We start from the raw sequence: 17,667 nt of genomic DNA on the forward strand, positions 1-17,667 counted from the left end.
GTCTCTTTTGTGCAGTTCAATCAATCATTTCCCTTTAATATTTAATATCCCTACCCAGAGGTTTCCTGCACATTTCATAAAGATGGTTTTAATCCTATCAGGTAGAAGCTACGGAGCTGGGGCAGTGTGTAGCTTTCTGCCAACGTATCCTACTGATTATAATCTTTACTGCAACAGAGCCGCTTATTAATGTTTTCAAGGAACTTCCCTCTGAAGTTAAAGAGAAAGGAAACATTGATTATCTTGGTTTAAATATACCTGTAGTGGACTTTTCATTGCCCCCACAGATGAAGACTGGGGCTGATCGCTCTCTTTGCCAACAGATGTGGGAAATGGGAAACTTAATATTGTTTGGGGCTTTTTTGGGATGCTGAGCCTTTCTTTGCTCAGATCCCATTCTCTGCCCCAGGTGAGGTAAAACACTCAGATGTGAGGGGTTTTTTCCGGTTGGTGCTTTGTCCTTCCTGAGAGAGGAGGTGACAGAAAAGCTTTGTGAGCATTTAAAATGCCTGCTGTCTTTTCCTGCGGACCCCTTCATCCCTGCGCCGTTCCACCCCGAGATCTCCACGCCTGGCAAACGCACTCAGTGGCGAGGCTCTCCGTGTTTCTCCTGCAGAACGGGGAGAGCTGGGCAGAAGGGCCGTGCCGGGAATGCGAGTGCCGGGATGCGGCGGTGACCTGCTTCCAGCGCTCCTGCCCGCCCTGCCCGCGGGGCAGCCGGCCTCTGGAGGCGAAGGGAGACTGCTGTCCTCGCTGCCAGCCAGGTACAGAGCCGGGAAACCCCCGCCTTGTTCTGGAATCCCTGCAGCCTTCACTCCCCCAGCACCAGCAGCCTGATCCCCGCACAGAATCTTATCTTCTCTCCGGTTTTCAGTCGCTAATTAACTCATTTCCGTACAATTTAGTCCTTAGATAAGTTTGAGGCTCCCAGTGACTTCCCCTCATTTGAATGACAGCTTTCTTTTGGCATAGGAGGTTCTCCTTGGGGTTGGTGTTTTGGCAGTGTTTTGCCTTTTTCTTTTTTCTTTCACTGCTCCTTTCTGAATCCTGGAGTTTATGGGCTCCTGGTTATTTTTTGGGAGCGGGAAGAAGAAAGAATGTGCATGCACAGTTATGCCACAAGCTCACCTGAGCCTGAACGGCTGCTGGTTAATAATTGTTTGGAAAGGCTAGCTTAGCCTTGGCTTATGTGGTAATTTTACCTACAAATTCCTTTTTCTCCAGGATATTGTCATTCCCCTGGATTTACATTTCGTGGTTGGGAGGCTTTAGCTGCAGGTTGCTCATTCTTTTTGGTGGCTCTTCTTCTTGCAGTCATATAACTTTGGTTTTATCAGAGTGCTCCAGTTCATGCTTTATCTCAGTAAAAAAAGAAAATAGCTTCACAGTTTAATTGTGCTGGAGTGCACGGGCACATTTGCCATCTTCTTGTTTTAAAGCTTGTTATTTGCTGCATGCTAATGGAAATGCAAAGCTACAGAAAGAAAAGTGAGGAAAACTGGGTTTGGACAGTTCTGATGGAATTGTCCTGGGTTTTTGAGAGGGAACAGCATCTCCACAGACTGCCGAGGAAGGAAAGATGATAAAGAAGTGCCTTTGTCTGATGGTTGTCCTTGAAAAGGTGGCCATTTAGCTTCCATCATGGTAGCGTTTTGGAAAGCCCAGGCTTTGGAGTTGTGGTATTGGACATAGAGAGCCTTTTTGCATTTTTGTATCCCGAAAGGCAGCTGGCAATTTCCCTTACCCAAGCCTGCTGGTTTCCCCCTGTGTTTTTCTGTCCTGCATTGGTGGGGGATGAGAAACAAATGCAAAACGCAGCCTGCAGCGGTTCAATCTGTGAGCCCAGAACACCAGCCCCTGCTGCATCTGCTTCCATAAAGCCAGCAAAAATTGATTGCTGCTTCTCAGAGATGTGCTGGGGGAAGCTGGCAGAGAGAACCCACTCCTTTTCAGCCAGGGGAAAGCAAAAAGCCCAGGGCACTGCTGCATTTATGTCAAAACCAGCAAATATTCCCTCTCACTGAGAACTTTTGGCTTGGAGCCTCGCCGGCAACACTTGGCTGGGAGCAGAGGGTCTTGTTTTGTAGCTAGGAAAAAATTGTTCTGTTCTGTGTCTTTCCAAATACCTGTGGCCAGGAAGTACTTCTGTGGTGCTGTGGCATCAAGGTTTTTCTGCAGGGGGAGCAGTCTGCCACCTGTACTCTGACCTGGCACTGACACAGAGCCGTGACTTGCTGCAGGGTTTGGCTTAAGGAATCTCAAATTCAGGTTGCTTTGGGCCGTTAACTCCTGGTGATTTACAATTTTTACTGCTCAGAAACCGTGTGGACAATGAATCCCCTTTTAATCAATTGCCTAGAAAATCTGAGTCTGTATAATGACTTCTCACATACTAAACAGAGCAATAAAATATTTAGCCCCTTTTATATAATCTAATATATCAAAACTCACTCTAAATCTAACACACCTTGCACCACCCAAAGAAATAAGCGACGAATTTCACTTTGCTTTCGGAGTTGCTCTGTTTCGCTCCTTCCTGACTGCCAACGCTGCTTCCTTCCGTTTTCCCCCTCTGTGTGCTCCCCCTGTGCCAGGTGAGTGCCCCCCGGACTGTGCGAGCTGCTCCCAGGCCTCTGATCGCTGTGACTCCTGCCGGGACCCCGGGAAGCGGCTGCAGGACGGGCGCTGCGTGGAGACGTGTGCGCGGGGCTTCTACCAGCACGGGGGGGCCTGCTTAGGTAATTCCTGCCAGGGGCTGCTCAGACCCCCCTTCTCTGCTGCACGCTGTACTTTTGGCTGCGGGATCCCACGGGTTCCTTCGAAAGAGATTGCCAGGCTTTGGCTGGAAAAGCATCCAGGCACCTGCTGTGTTGTAGCCGTGAGACTTTGTGAGGTTTCAGACGGAAGGAAACGCAAATTCTGGAACTCTTTAGCTAAAGCACGGCAAATTGGTCTCATTTTGTCAGGGCAAGGGGGTCTTTCTGCATCAGGGATTTGGGATTGATTTTTCTTCTCTCTTCTTTCTCCTGGAAGCCTGCAATGAAACCTGCTCAGCCTGCACCAATGGATTTGAGTGCTCCTCATGCCAGACACCCCTGCTGCTGAAGGACGGGCAGTGTGTGGCTTCCTGTGGGAAGGGCTACGTTCAGGATCAGCTCCTCTGCACAGGTACCTCGAAGCAAAGAGGCTGCAGTGCTCTGTGATGGCCAAAGAGCAGGCAAAAGCTGTACCTGGGCTATGAGAACCCTCTCTCCTGAGGCATCTGCTGTTGACACAGGTGTTAATGTTCACCCTAGAGTAAAGGAAGGAGTGAGTGAACAGAGGAACCAAGTCATGCAGGGTAAAATTAATCACTGCTTGGGGAAATATTTATGGCTGTTCCTCGGTGGGTCAGTTCTGCTGTGTGTTTCTTTGACTTGAGTGCAGACTGCTCATGCCAGACCTTTCAGGATATAGTGCTTTGAGGTGTATAGAAAGTTGCTTGGAGGGGTAGGGGATTGATAGGACTCGGAAAATACTTTCTGGGGAAGCTTCCTGCTTTGTTTTGCCATTCATTCGATCCATACTGTGTGCTCTTCCTGGAAGTGCATTAAGCTCACTGCTCTCGGGAAGCATTTTTACAGAGTAAATTGGTGATTCTATAGAACACTTGAGATGTGTCTAAATCCTTTATCTCAGCAGATGGAAAGACCGAGACTAAGATTCAGAAGTTAGCTTTCTCTTTGATGGAAATATGACAGTGGTTTTATGAGCTTCCCTTGCTCCTTTGGAATACTTTAAAGTCTTCCCAAACTGTAAAGCAGCTGCTTTTTCATTATGGCAGTTTAATTGTTTTCTCTAAAATTAACACTTTTCTCATCTTGCTGTTGGCCTTTTTAGAAGGCTTCTAATTATTTCGGCAGCTCTGATTCAGCAGAGGGGTGGAGCAAATGCTTAACTTCTGAGCCATCGCTTTAGTTTCTTTGGGACTAACCCTCCTGCTCAGAATTAAATGCAGGCTGAGGGCTTTTGGCACGTTTCAGGGCAAAGCACTTTTAGATGGTAAGTCCAGCTTCCTTTTCTGAAGTGGTTTCCCTTGAAGAGCTGACCACTTGTTTCACGTTTGGAAAGTCTGAAAAAGCTCTGTCCTCCAGCAGCGACTACAGCCCGGGGCACCATTGTGGATGTATAAATAGACAAGAGAGACACAGTCCAAAAGAATTTATAGGCTTAAGTATCACGTAATCTTCTACTTCATTTGGTTTTGTTTTATCATTTCCCTTGCACCTGCTCATGGTGTTTTAATTGGCAGTGCCCATGTACTGCTGAAGGGGTAGGGAAAGGCTAATGTTTTGTTTTATTGCTGGTTTGTAGATTACTGATTGTACACTCCATCCAAATTTGCAGTCACGCATGCCTGTAGCTGAATGTTGCTGGGAAAATTTGTTCCTCTTTCCTCAAGGGAATTAAACCAATTTGCTTTAGTTCTGCCTGGCTGCATTTTCTGCATAAAGTCAAAGCAGTGGAGAAAGTCTTACATTTCGGATGCGGTCCGTAATCCGTGGCCATTCACTCTTTCCTTGTATCCTCTTTATTTCTGCAAATCTCTGATCAGATTGTCGAGACGGGTCTCAGACTGCTCTGAAAGATTTTCCTCGTAATGGTTTTAACATCCACAATAAGCATGCTCCAAAATCACAGAAAGGATGAACTAGACTGTGTTAATTGCTATAGTTCCAGTAAACTCCCTCTTGAGGAATTTGCTCTGGACTTGAAAGAGACTTAACACCAGGTTTCTTGCTCCATCCTTTTGTTGAAACACTGTTGTAGAAAAACACAGTGAATTAGCCTTTCCTTTTGTTCATGTTTTATAACAGCTGGTCTAATTGAGTCTCTTTTGAATTTTTGATTACAGCTGTTTGATCTCTGCCCTATTTTAATCCTACACCGGGGTTGTTTCCTGCCCCCATCCTTCCACTTTGCTTCTGTGAAGAATTAAAACCACTGAGAGAAAGTAAAACTGAGAATAGAAGGTAGTAAGTTCAGTTATGTAGCAGTGGATTTAAAGATCACAGTTGAGTTTGTGTCGGGCACAGTGGTGGATTCTCCCTTGGCAGAAATATAACTCCCCCACCAAAGGCAAAGCAAAGGGAAGCAAAAATAAATCATGCCTTCGTGGTAGAATGGAAGAGCTCGAAGGACTTGCAGTGTTCAGTGCTCTCACTGCATTTTTATGACTTAATTATTTATGTTTTCAGGATTTTTCAAAAGCCCAGGCAGAACTGGAGTGTTTGTGCTTTCATCTCCCAAAATGCGAACGTTGGAGTGCGTAACTTGACACTAACAGACCCGGCTCACTCTGAAGCAAAGCACTTGGATTTGTGCTCCCTAAGTGTTGGTTTTCCCTGCTGTCCCTGGCTGTGGAGGATCCTCCAGGATCTGGGGCTGAGTGTGCCTGAGCTGAGCTTGCCCAGCTCCCAGGGAGGAGTACGGGGATGAGGTGGCACAGATCGGTGGGACCCCAAAGCCCAGCGCCGCCTTCTGTGCTCTCACTGGGATACTGCTGGCATTGCCCTCCTGCCCTGGTCAGACCTGGGAGGGTTTCACGTGTTTGCAGAAGAGACAGTTTGGTGAGCTGCAAAACAGCTCGTATGAATCCGAACTGGAAACAGCCAGGGGCGTGGAAACAGCTTCCCTGCTGTGCAGCCACTTCTGTTGATTTATTTTCACACAGCCACCTCGTTGCTGCAGGCAAAGATGTTTGAGCTGACAGTGGCTCATTGGATATTTCCATTTTTCCCTTGCTCTTTCTGTGGAGCCTGGCTGTTTGGGTGAGGAGCAGCTGTTGTGCCTGGCAGTGATCCAGTGCTAAAAGAGCCAGGGATTCTGGAGTCAGGGTGTGTAATCACGGAATCAGGGAATCACTGAATGGTTTGGGTTGGAAGAGACTGTAAAGATTATCGTGTTCCAACCCCTCTGCTGTGGACATCTTCCACTATCCCAGGTTGCTCAGAGCTCCATCCAACCTGGGCTTAGACACTTCCAGGGATCCAGGGGCAGCCACAGCTTCATCAGGAAGCCTGTGCCAGGGCCTCCCCACCCTCACAGGGCTTTGCCAAAGGCCAGCAAGAGCCAACTGGTAACTGTCTAAAAACAGAGTCAGGCTGCCGGCAGGGAAAAGTGTCTCTTGGAAAGGAGCAGCACCTCTAGGGAGGAATTGAGAACTTTGTAAATGACTGGGAATGTTCAGATGTGCTGACATACCGAGGCAGGTTAACAGGCAGGGGTCCCAGCTGTGCAGTGGGAAGTCTGCAATTAGAGGATCCAAGTCCTGGCACCCACTCTTTCAAAAACGTGATGAAAGTTAGAGTGAGCTCAGAGAGGAGCAAAACAGGCAGGTCTGGAAGGTGAAGTGAGGACATTTTACTGCTTAGAAATTTACAGCAGGAATTCATACTGTGCTGTTAACTTTTGAGAGCAGACGTGCCCTGAGAATCATCCAAGCTGGAATGAGATGCAGGGATTTTTTATCAGCAAGGGGAATTATCAACTGTAGCAGGAAACTGTGCACCAGCTCTGCCTTGGGATGGGATGGCTGGTGCTTGTTGTGTTGGGATTGTGGGGGGATGCCCAGGGTCCCTTCGAGATACCCCTCACATTGGAGTGTTCAGGAGCCACAAGAGCCACAGCATTCTGGAATGATCAGGAAGGAGGTAGAGGGAAAGAAGATGCAGGAGGGTGAGAAGGGGGAGAGCAAACAGCTAATCAAGACAAGAAAAGGGAAAAATAAACCAAGGTGGAGGTGTGGAGAAGGAGCATCCAGATTGCTAAAGGACCATGTACTGGGCATGAGCTCAGGTGTCCCGTGTCTTTCTGCCTGAGCACTCCCTGTTCTAAGCCCAGGTGTTCCAGTTCCCTCCGTGTGAGATGGAGCTGATAGCTCTTCTCTGCCTTGGACAGCACTGAAATCCCCTGGGATGGGGTGTTATGCCCCTCTGTGCCATATAAGGCATGCATGATGTGCTCTTGGTTCTGTGGATGAGCTGCTGCTGTGCCTGCTGGTTTCTGCATTGCACTGGTGCTGTCCACAGGTGAGATTTTCTTGAGTGGCTGCAACTTCAGATGTGTTTGCAGGGCAAACATCAAGAAGTTCCCTTTTCTCCTGCCAGCCACAGACTGGGAGCACAAGCATGTACCTGCCTTATTGTAAAATAATGAATTGAAGAACATATTTGGAACTTATTTGGGTGTAATTGAGAAAAAAAAAAAAATCTTAACAGCTAAAAGAACTGTAATTTGCACCATTGCTGCAACACTGGTAGCACAGGATTTGATAGGAGTCTTTGTCCCATATTTTCCCCAGGAATTACTCAAGCTGAGCATGTGAGGATTCCTGATAAGTCAGTTCCTTCTGCACCTGGAAGGACAGGAGGAGTTGTGTCTGGAAGCAGGCTGACCTGTTGTTCATTTTGCCAAACCTTGACTGCAGCCCTGCAGCGCGGTTCTGTGTTTGTGCCCGGAGCTGTCAGCAGTCACCCCGAGGATCTGAGTTTTAACTGGCCTGTGGTGGGATCTCTTCCTATTTCCCTTTGTGCTTCTGCAGCCCCAGGGACTTCACAGTGTTCCCAACACTCTTCCTGGGCTGATAACAGCTACACTAACTGCTCTGATCTGTGCTGCACCACATCCCACGTGCAAGAACACGGCTGGAAGTTGTCCTGCCGGGATGCCTTGGATGAAAGATTCTAACCCAAGAGCAGCAGTGGGTTGTGTTTGTTATTTTTCATCTTCTGTGGCAGTGAAAGCTTGAGCAAACCTGCGAAGAAGTGAAGTGGGGCAGGCTCTTTGTTGTAAAGAGCTGGCTGGAAGCGGGTCGTCGGCTAATCCTACGCTTTTGTCCCCTGCAGCCTGTCACGAGTCCTGCTCCTCGTGCTGGGGAGCTGCTGAGAACCACTGCCTGTCCTGCAAAGACCCATCACACGTGCTCCAAGCGGGGCTCTGCCTGGCCAGCTGTGCCCAGGGGTTCTACCCAAAGGATGGCATCTGCACTGGTAAATACCCGGGAGAGAAATGCTCTGCACAAGCAGGGATCAATATTTCATGTAGCCGTGCAGCAGCTGTGGCTTTATTCTCGTCTGACAAGGCAGCTGCACCTTGTGCATTCATTCTGGATGAGGCAAGCTGCTGTTTGTTTATGAGATTATTAATTCATTTACGCTAATCAGATGCTGAAAGGTTTCAGGGGTTTTTCCCCGCCGAACAGCTTGAAAACCGGAGTTGTTTCTGAGGGCTTGACAAATCCATTTGTCTGTGGAAAGAAAAATGGTCTTTGCCAGCAGCTTTCTGTAAATTTAATTATAATTTGGCATCACAGTAACTAATACCTGCACAGCAGATGTGCCTTGGGAGCTGGGAAGGTTTGCTGGGAAAAAGGGGGAAGAGCTGGCTTAGAGGGAATTAAAAGACCAAAGTCAAACAGATCCTGAAGGGGGGAGGAAAAAATTCTCAAATAAGGAATCTCACATTTGCCACATGCATTCCAGTCTAACCTGGATTGTTGTTGGCAGCCGCCTCCAGCTGCTTGGGAGGACTCTCCATGGTCAATCAGGACTTGTTGGGCTTCAGCTGTGTGGCTCGCACAGGTGTGTGTCTGGGCCACAGCTCATTAGAAAGAGCCTAAAAGCAGGAACCTGGTGGCAAAATTGTTGCTATTTGTGCTTATTCTGGATGACCGTGTCCCCTTCATTTTGGTCGATGTCTGGACCAGGCAGTTTTACTCACATATATTTTAAGTGTGCAGGCTTGAAATCTTATAACTGAAAATAATTTAAGCTGAAAAGGAACTTTAACTTAGGTTTGGTTTCTATTGCCAGTGGTTTCTTGAAGCCCCATAGCTGTTCCTTGAAACCTCTGAGATTCAGACCTTTCACCTTCTGCCAAAGCCATGCATTTTGATGCCCAGCTGGAGATCTGCTTTGTCTAGTGAAAAGAAACAGAAATTGTTTAAGTAAAATGCTTGACTCTTCTAAATATCCAGCAGCGCATTGCCTTAGGGAAGCCAGAGTTCCATGGTGCTCTTGGACAACAGGTCAGAGCTGATTGCCTGGGATAATACGGACCACAGGAATGGAAAGGAAAAACTACCATGCTTGATTTTATCTACATTTTCCCACTTAGAAGAAAAGGGGGGAAATTACCATTTTTTGAAATCACCTCTCCCCCCCCTTCTTCCTGAACAGTCTGGTAACAGCTGCTTGCTGTACGCTGCCATGTAAAAGATTTATGGGGTGTTTTCCATACATGGGGAGAGGCTGATGGCTCTGCTGTTCTTCCCTAATTGAGTGCATGTCATTAATGAGCTGTTGTTCCCTTGGCAGCTTGTGGCCAGTTCTGTGAGAGGTGCTCTCCAGAGGCAGCCAGATGTGTGAGCTGTGCTGCAGGGAAGCTGTTGCACGAGGGGAAGTGCATCCCTCAGTGCCCCGACGGACATTTCCCGAGTGCCAGTGGAAGATGCAGAGGTAGGAGGTGTATTTTAGCTTGACTCTTTCCTAGGTTCTCAGAACGCCCTCCTTGTGTGGTCTGCTCTTCCCAAGATGTGGGGAGGGAATTTTAAGAGCATAGATATGGGAGTGGGGACAGAGAATTTTGTTTTGTGTTGTTTTGTTTTGTTTTGCTTTCTCTGGTTCACTTGTGATGGATTGTTTCAAATAACCTCTTTTCCTTGTGAAACACGCTGAGATACATGTTCAAAACATTCTGTGAGGGAGAGTTATTGCTGTTAGTGCTTATTCAGAAATGGGCACTTCTGCTCTCATTAGTTCACTTAGCTGAGTCTCATTCCAGCTGGGAGTTTTCTACAGCTGGAGAGGGCTGTAGTCAGCAACACCACTCTCAAGGAGTAAAAATGAGATGTTTCAGTTGTGTGTGCTCTGCTTCTCTATCAGCTTGTCACGCTTCATGCTCCACGTGTGAGGGACCTCTGGCCACTCACTGCACCTCCTGTTCCTTCCCTCTGGCATTGCGCCAGGGCCAGTGCCTGGAGAACTGTGGAGAGGGTTTTTACCAGGATCACAACATCTGCAAGGGTAAGCTCTGTACTTGGAATAAGTCCCCCAGCTGCTGTAAACCAAGTTTTGTTTTCCCTTTATCCTATGCTGAAGCAGTCAGTGCTTAATTCCTGCCTTTCCTGCTTTGAGAAGAAGTGAATTTTCCCACATACTTTCTGCTTTCTCACACCCAGGATTTAGTGACTTCAGGGACTTATTTTTTTCTTTCTTCTCTGTGTGTGCTGCTGAAATAAATGTACATCGCTTCCAGGTTTTTCTCAATACGAGTTAAGAGGTGGATGAAATTCCACATATTCATGGTATGAAATTCTACATACACCTGGTATGAAATTCCACATATTCATGGTATGAAATTCCACATATTCATGGTATGAAATTCCACATATGTCTGGTGGCTTTGCAAAGACTGAGGTCATCTTTGCAGTAGTGCAAAAAGCAGAAATTGGGAAGGTGAATTTCTGCATCCTGCGAGCCCTTCACACTGTCATTTCCTGCTGTTCCTCCTAGTGAGATTGAGCTCACTGTTGTAGTTCCACAAATTAAAGGAGAATTGGCGGCCTGTGGCACAGGGCTGCAGTGTTTTGTTTGTTCATCAGCTTCACCCAGGAAAACAGCCGTTCCTTGGGGTCGGGAGCAGGGATGTCAAAGTATTTTTGGTAAAATCCCTATTCTGTTGTAAGAAGCAGGACCAGATGCTGTTGGGCCTTGTCGTTGTCTCTGGGAAAGCTGTCCCTTGTCCTTCTCCCTGGGAAAGCCGTGGCTCTGATGGCTCTCTCCCCCTGTGCCCAGGTTGCCACCCGTCCTGCCACTCCTGCGCTGGCCCGGGGGCCGCGCGCTGCCTGCGGTGCCGGGCGCCCGAGGACGTCCTGCAGCCTCACCTGCCCGGGGAAGGAGCTCTCCATGGCCTTTGCCTCCCCCTCTGCCCATCCCGGTTCCACGTGGATAGCACAGGAGTCTGCAGAGGTGAGAAGAGCTGTTCAAAGCCCTGGGTGTTTGATTTGTACGTCCCCGGAGCCCTGTGCTTGCCTCTCGACTGCCATGAGTGTTTAAACTGTGTAACTTTCAAAATGGCACATCCTACTACTTTTGAGGGAAAATGTAATCTGCATAAGACTTGTGACCAAAAGACTCAGGTACTTTCTTTTTAAATGCCTGTGTTTGAGCCTGCACAGCTCAGCTCAGCGTAGCCTCCTTTCCATTGAAGCCGAGTACGTGGCTTTTAGCACTGACTTACTTTGAAGCAGGATCAGTCCTTAAATCCTCTTCAAAAAAGGCTCAGCTTTCTCCTTCTTAGCCATTGGAGCAGGTCAAGACATCCCACAGCTGTCTTTTCTTCCGAGGAAGCTTGTCTGCTACATGCCCTGCAGCATACCTGCCATCCCTGCTCCTGAAATACCAACTAGGAAGCATTTCCATGGAGGCTAGAGTTTGGAAAAGTGGGTGATGCGACGTACATTGGGGATACGTGTGGTTTCCCACCAGTCAGAGAGACAGTGGCTTAAGGAAAGTACTAGCAGTAACAATAGCAACAACACTACTGATGGCTATTTTTTCCTGTTGGAAAAAACCCTATCTTTTTGAAGTGGACATAACTTCAAATCCAGTTATTTTGATTTTATCTTTCTCTCAGCTCAGTGGAATGAGTACAAGCTTTTTTTTTTTTTTTTGATGGCGCAATTCTGTCTCAATCAGTGACCTAGACAGGTACTCAGTGCTTTGAACTGATTCCTGAAGGCATTAGTGTAGTGTACAACCCAGGCAGCGTCTGTTCCTTGGCAGGTGATGGGTTTTCCTGGCTGAGTCCAGGTCGTGGTGTAGAAACTGTGTGAGGGAATCCATCTGTCCCTGCCTCAGGTGGGTGAACAGGCCTGAGCAGAGCTCAGGGACAGCGCTGAATTATGTCATGGGGCAGGAATCCCAGCACAGCCCCTCGTGGTATTGGCTCTGCTGTGTCAGGGGTGGCATTGGAGCGGGAGTTTGATTTATTGTAGAAATTGATTTATTGTAGAGCGTTCAAGATGTCAAACTGGGAGCTCTCACTATGAAATATTCATGCAAGGTTTTTAGGTTCAACCTTTTGGAAAAAGCAAACCCACAGCATTGTGCAGAACAGAAGCACGTTCATGTGTAGGGCAATATGCTGGTTTTGTAGAGTCAAAGAATGGCCTGGGCTGGGAGGGACCTTAAAGATCCTCCCTGGCAGCCAGCTAAGTGTAAGTTGTATAAATTATTTTATTTCATTTAATATCTTCTCTCCAGCCCTGTGTCTCATCTCCCCAGAGTCCAGAGGTCTGTGCTCAACTCACAGGGTGGAACCTGTGGCCTCCAGCCTCTGCCCCAATAAATATGAGGTTTTAAGCTAGTGAGTTTATGTATTAATTTAATCAGATGGCTTAGTTGAAGATGCTTTGGTTTAGGGTCAGTGCCAGGAAAGAAGTGCAGTTTTTAACTGCGCTCTTTCTTCTTGTTGGATCATCCTTGTGGTGAGAGTTCCCTTCAGCTGGCCAGTCCACCTCTGTGGATATTTGCTCCAGAATGGCTGATGATAACTGTGCAGTGATAGGAAAGCCTGCTTGGAGTATCTGCAGGGTGATAACAGAAGGTGATTTCAGCAGCTGGTAAGTTTGCAGAACCCCAGAGCTCTTCCAGGGAGGACAACAGCAGCACATGGTGTTGGGCAGCTCAGCTTTGCGTCTCAGTAATGAACTGTGTGGGTGCAAAGAAATATCAAATATGCAGCTGTCTCTGCTTGCTCCTTATCTTCAGGAGCTGCTCCCTACTTTGAACACCTTTCTACCTCTCACAAGCAGGGGATCCTGTAAAGGAAAAATGCCTTCCTGTCATCCTTGGGAAGAAAGTAATCCGGCCGTACTTTGAGGCAGTAAGAAGGGAAATAAGCCAGGATTAATTTGGCTTGCTGTGTGTTCTTGTTTTCCCCTTCCCCGCAGAGTGCCACTCCTCCTGCGCAGGCTGCATGGGGAACTCTTCCCAGGACTGCACGGCTTGCCCGGCTCCTCACGTGCTGCTGGAGGGCAGGTGCCTCCCCTCGTGTCCCGAGGGGCTGTTCAGCCGCGGGGATCGCTGCTCCTGTGAGTGCGCCTGCAGCCTGCCCCGCTGCAGCTCCTCCCATGCACGTCCCGGGGTGCATTTCTCAATGCCATTAGAGGTGCTGTCAGGTTTTTATGAAGCTGTTCGAGTATTTTCAGGGGAGAATAGGATAGTCTGATTTCAGGGAATGGAATCTCGTCCTAATGGGAGAGAGACGTACGCTTGGAATCATAAATTACACTCAGTTTTTGTTCCTCGGGACCGTTTCCCTGAAGGTATTTTGCACTTGATTTCAGGATGGCGTTCCTAGCTTGTGTGCTGTGGTAAAAAACTCTTTCGTGGACAACACTGAAAAATAAAATGCTTTAATTAGGCAAAGCCTCAAATTTAGAGAGAAAAACCTTTTCTAAAGTCCATTGCTCTATTTATTAAATTATTCGGTCGAGGAACAACTCTATAAATAGATTTATTTGGCAGGCCACTGTAAAGATTCATCAGTTCTGAGGTGTGCACTGCCACCATAGAGCTGAGGTAACTGCTGAGTGCTGCTTTACGTGGTTTCAGCCTTATATAAATGTCTTAGAATCAAAATTTCAGTGTCAGGAAAGTGGCAACTTGCAAGCTCTGTCCTGTTATTCATAAAGAGCTTTGAAAGTAGTTTTTAAGAATTTTTTACTGACTGTTAGCCATAGTATTTTTATCTCCCTCAGATCTGTAGCATGGAAATCTGGCATCTGTCTTTAAAGCTGGAAGGATACAAGAGCAGTCCATGAAATATTTTTGAGCACTCTTAAGCCACTTTCTCTGCCATGCCTTTGTTGAGCTTTTAGCAGACAGAATGGCTAATGAGCTGGCAGGGCATTCCTGCTTTAGAGGTTTCACTTTGGGAGGGCTTGGTGGAGAAATCATTCCTCGGTTTTCCTCTTGTGCATATCAAGCTCCGCATGATGTTCATAGAGTCCCGAGAGAAGTTTAGTTTATCTCCCCTGTGCATCCCACTCTGGTTTTTTATATGCACAAGCATATGCTGCAGGGAGGAATACCGGGGCCAGCCTCTCTCTTTTTTATATTGTGTGTAGACCCGTACCTTGATTAATGCAGGGTACAAATCACATTTCTTAAACTGACAACCCATTTCTCATGTTGTTTGTTCAAAATGAGGATGTGAGAGCCTTCCAAACCACAGCCCTGCAGGCCCTGGTGCCATTAGACCATTTTACGGCCACGTTTTGTAGGAGTAAATGATGGTGGGAGCTGATGTTTTGGGAAGGGAGGGGAGAGAGGGTGCGCCAGGAGCATAACCAGGAGCGCTGATTTTCTTCCTCAGCCTGTCATCCATCCTGCAAGACGTGCCATGGCCCCTCTGATTGGGAATGCTCAACCTGCCACCCCCATGCCACTCTGGATCGTGGGAAGTGCAGGACAGGCTGCAAGGAGGAGCAGTACCTCAACCTGGTGGGGTATTGTGTGGGTGAGTAAGGGGAGCTGCTGGGGGTTGATCCGGCTGTGCCGTTAAACTGCTGCTTCACGCTGCCAGGAAAGCTGCTCAGGTCCTGCTCAGACCTTCAGGAAAAGGAGTTCAGTTAAAATTTGTCATCCACAGAAGCAGTTTATGGGGCCCTAAAGAAAAGCTGGCACAGCAAGCCTTGCTGTGTGCATTTTGGGGAGGTAATAGGATTTCTGGATAGGGGTTATGCTGTGTGGGTGCTCAGTGCCTGCACTTAAGCCCATCATCTGAAACCACTGATTGCATTTATCTGTTTAAAAAGAAAAATCGCTTTTAATCCGTCACACAGACACGTATAAACATATCCTGGGCGCTGCTCCAACAATTTCTGAGCTTTATCAAGCCATTTTTTTTTTCTTTATCAAAAAAAGCTACGGTGTGTGAGGCTTAATCCAGGCTGAACAGTTCCAAATGAGATAAGGAATCCTAAGAAAAGGGAAAAATGCATTAGAAGTAATAAATATATCCATTTAGAGGCTATTGTTCTCAATTTAATATAATTTCCCTTCACAGAGCCTTCCCTTTGCTTATATCTATGTCCTGAATGTTTTTTTTTTTATGAAAGACTTGTTTCTTTGCTCTCCACAGCTTAATTCTATGAACCATTTCTTCATCTTCCTTTTAAACAACAGTGATTGTTTTGTCTGCAGAGACAAAAGGAGCAGGGAAAGAAAGTATGCGAGGAGCTGGAAAATATCCTAAAAGTACTGTACAGCTCCTTAGGAATTCAGGCTGGGGAATCAAGGTGTTTCATACAGTCAGATAACTACAACCTGGAAATAAATCAGCATTTCAGTGTAAAGAGGTGTCTCTGTCCTGTACAATTCTGAAATTGTACAATGGTACTTGCTAACATCCTGGCACGTCAGAGCTCTGTGTCCTTTTTTCCTTCCACCTTATTTCCCCATTAATTTGAATTATACTTCCTATGAAAGAAGTCCCATGCCAAAGCGGCCTTCCTCTGTAAATTTTGTTGGGAAAACCTTAGTACCATTTGTCATCAATCGGGGCTCTTTCTGAGGAGGGTTCATTCTGCTGCTTTAATTATCCCTTTGTTTGGTGTCACGGGCCAATTTCCCAGCTCCCAAATCCCAGTGATCAGGGAGAGGTCACAGTGCTGGGCAGGAACTGGAAGCAGTGGGTTCCCCCAGGCAGTGTGGGGGGCATTCCTTGTGGCATGGGAACGCTCAGTGTCCAGATGTTTCTTTGTCCCACTGAAGCTGTGAGAACCCCTGCAGGGGAACACAACTGAGGGGTTTTTGCCTTGACAGAATAAGCTGTGCTTTGGCCCCGGGTCTGCGGTCTGAAGTGCGTTGCTCTTCGTGCCAAATTTACGTCTGGTGTTTAAGCAAAGGATGTTTGTCGCCAGCTCTCCTGGAGATCAAGAGCTCCACATCCAGGTTGTTAAGCTTCACTCGTTCTTCTCATTCAGCACTGATTGAAATGCTGAATTTGCCCTTGCAAGTTATTAAATATCAGTTAAAGAGCAGCTGTCCCATAAAAGAGGACGTTAAAACTCCTGACACTCTCATAAGATATGATTTGCATCAGAATCTAACAAAGCTTTTTCCTTCACCTCCCAAAGCAATATATTTTTACAATTATCTTCCCATTTTTCTTTAATTCCCAACCCTCCAGGCTGAATTGTGTTATGGCTTTATAGGGCCTGCTGTGCATTATAGTCACCTGCCATATTTTATGGACCTGGAGGGGAAAATCTTTCACAGAGGCTGGAGAAAACTGACTGTCACTCCAAACCATTGCCTGGGAATTAATGGTGTTATTGTGCATGTTACCTGAACGAGGATTGGAACATTTGCCTTGTTAATAGAAAAAAAAAAGGGTCTTGTTTTCAGCAGTTAATCAAAGAAGCATTTCACATTTAAGCAGAAGAAAAACAAAATGTCCTCAACTTCCAAAGAAATCAATGAGTCTTTGAGCTCTGTTTTGGGCACGCAGAATTTGTGCCGGTTCTTCCCTGAGAGTGCTCAATTGATTAATTTTATTTTATAGCCCAAGTGTATGTACAGGAATGTGCTTGAGGCTTCAGCCATCCCCTGTTGGATCTCACAGCTTCTGTGGGTTTTGTTTTCCCCGTTTGAAAATACTCTGTGATTTCCCTCTCCCTCTTGTCCGACTCGACTTCAGCTTCAGGAAACTTCGCAATCACCAGTCTAAAAATCCCAACCACTGCCAGAAGTCTTTTCCTGCTCATATAACCCCTGCCCTCGCTTTTCTGAATCGAGATTTCTGTATTGACCTGGAAGCTTCCCTGTTCATCTTTTCCTGACTGCATGGAAGGGCAATTAGACAGATGCAGAGGGACAGGTGTGGAAGAAAACGCTACAGAATCCCTTGTAGTCTAAACTCCAGCTGCAAGGGAACTCCCAATCCCCGTGTTCCTCAGCCCCTTGCTTTCTTAGGCTGTGTGCAGTTGGGGAAACGTTCAAAGCTAAACCAGAAGAGCTCACTCAGGAGGGGGCCTGTAACAAGCTTTGCTGCCTTGCTCTTAAAATTCCAGAAGGGACACTCTGATAACAAGAAATGTACTCAGTTCCTTGTAAAATTAATGAGCTGTTGCTGTCGTTTTAGGGAGAGACATTGCTATCATCAGAGAGAGCTGGAGTTTCGCTGAGCAGAGCAAGAGGGGCTTAGCTCCACTTATTCACTGGTGTTCAGCCTCCTACAGAATCAGTAGCTGAGCTGCCACAGGAGGAAAAAATCCTTTCCCTGCTTTGGTCTGGGCACCTTTGTGCCAGACACCATCCAGCTGGCTCTCCCACCTCACACCGCCTAGGGAAGCTCTCACACAGGATGCAGGCAGACCCCTGCAAGCGCGGTTGCACTTCACCAGGAATTCGCTTTGCTTGTTTGAGTGACAGATTCCCTTGCAGGTCTTGGAAAAGAGAGACAAGAAAAACATTCCAACAACCAAAACAAGCCAAAAATCCTGGTCCAGGTTGCATATCCTTTTAAACCAACCACACTGACTCGTTTCTGGATTTACTGTAAGACCAGAGGCTTTTTGCATGTTGAGTTGCCTATAACGTGTGTGGTGTTTTCAGT

At 47.0% G+C, this 17,667-nt stretch overlaps 1 protein-coding gene across 5 annotated transcripts in view; it reads left to right on the plus strand.

Moving 5' to 3' along the window:
• FRAS1 (Fraser extracellular matrix complex subunit 1) overlaps positions 1 to 17,667 on the plus strand; it is a 108,635-nt gene that overhangs the window by 42,764 nt on the left and 48,204 nt on the right. For 4 of the 5 annotated variants that reach the window (XR_009207889.1, XR_009207890.1, XM_058420752.1 and 1 more), the window contains exons 11-19: positions 617 to 764; positions 2,595 to 2,738; positions 3,034 to 3,168; positions 7,887 to 8,030; positions 9,357 to 9,497; positions 9,924 to 10,064; positions 10,836 to 11,009; positions 12,995 to 13,135; positions 14,422 to 14,565. Coding sequence is in view for 3 of the 5 variants with exons in the window: in XM_058420752.1 (XP_058276735.1) it covers positions 617 to 764; positions 2,595 to 2,738; positions 3,034 to 3,168; positions 7,887 to 8,030; positions 9,357 to 9,497; positions 9,924 to 10,064; positions 10,836 to 11,009; positions 12,995 to 13,135; positions 14,422 to 14,565 (1,312 nt within the window). In the remaining 2 variants the exon portion in view is untranslated. The remainder of the gene's footprint in view (positions 1 to 616; positions 765 to 2,594; positions 2,739 to 3,033; positions 3,169 to 7,886; positions 8,031 to 9,356; positions 9,498 to 9,923; positions 10,065 to 10,835; positions 11,010 to 12,994; positions 13,136 to 14,421; positions 14,566 to 17,667) is intronic. The other variant, XM_058420754.1, reaches the window with a different exon arrangement.

This window comes from Hirundo rustica, chromosome 5, assembly GCF_015227805.2.
Source record: "Hirundo rustica isolate bHirRus1 chromosome 5, bHirRus1.pri.v3, whole genome shotgun sequence".
NCBI lineage: Eukaryota > Metazoa > Chordata > Aves > Passeriformes > Hirundinidae > Hirundo > Hirundo rustica.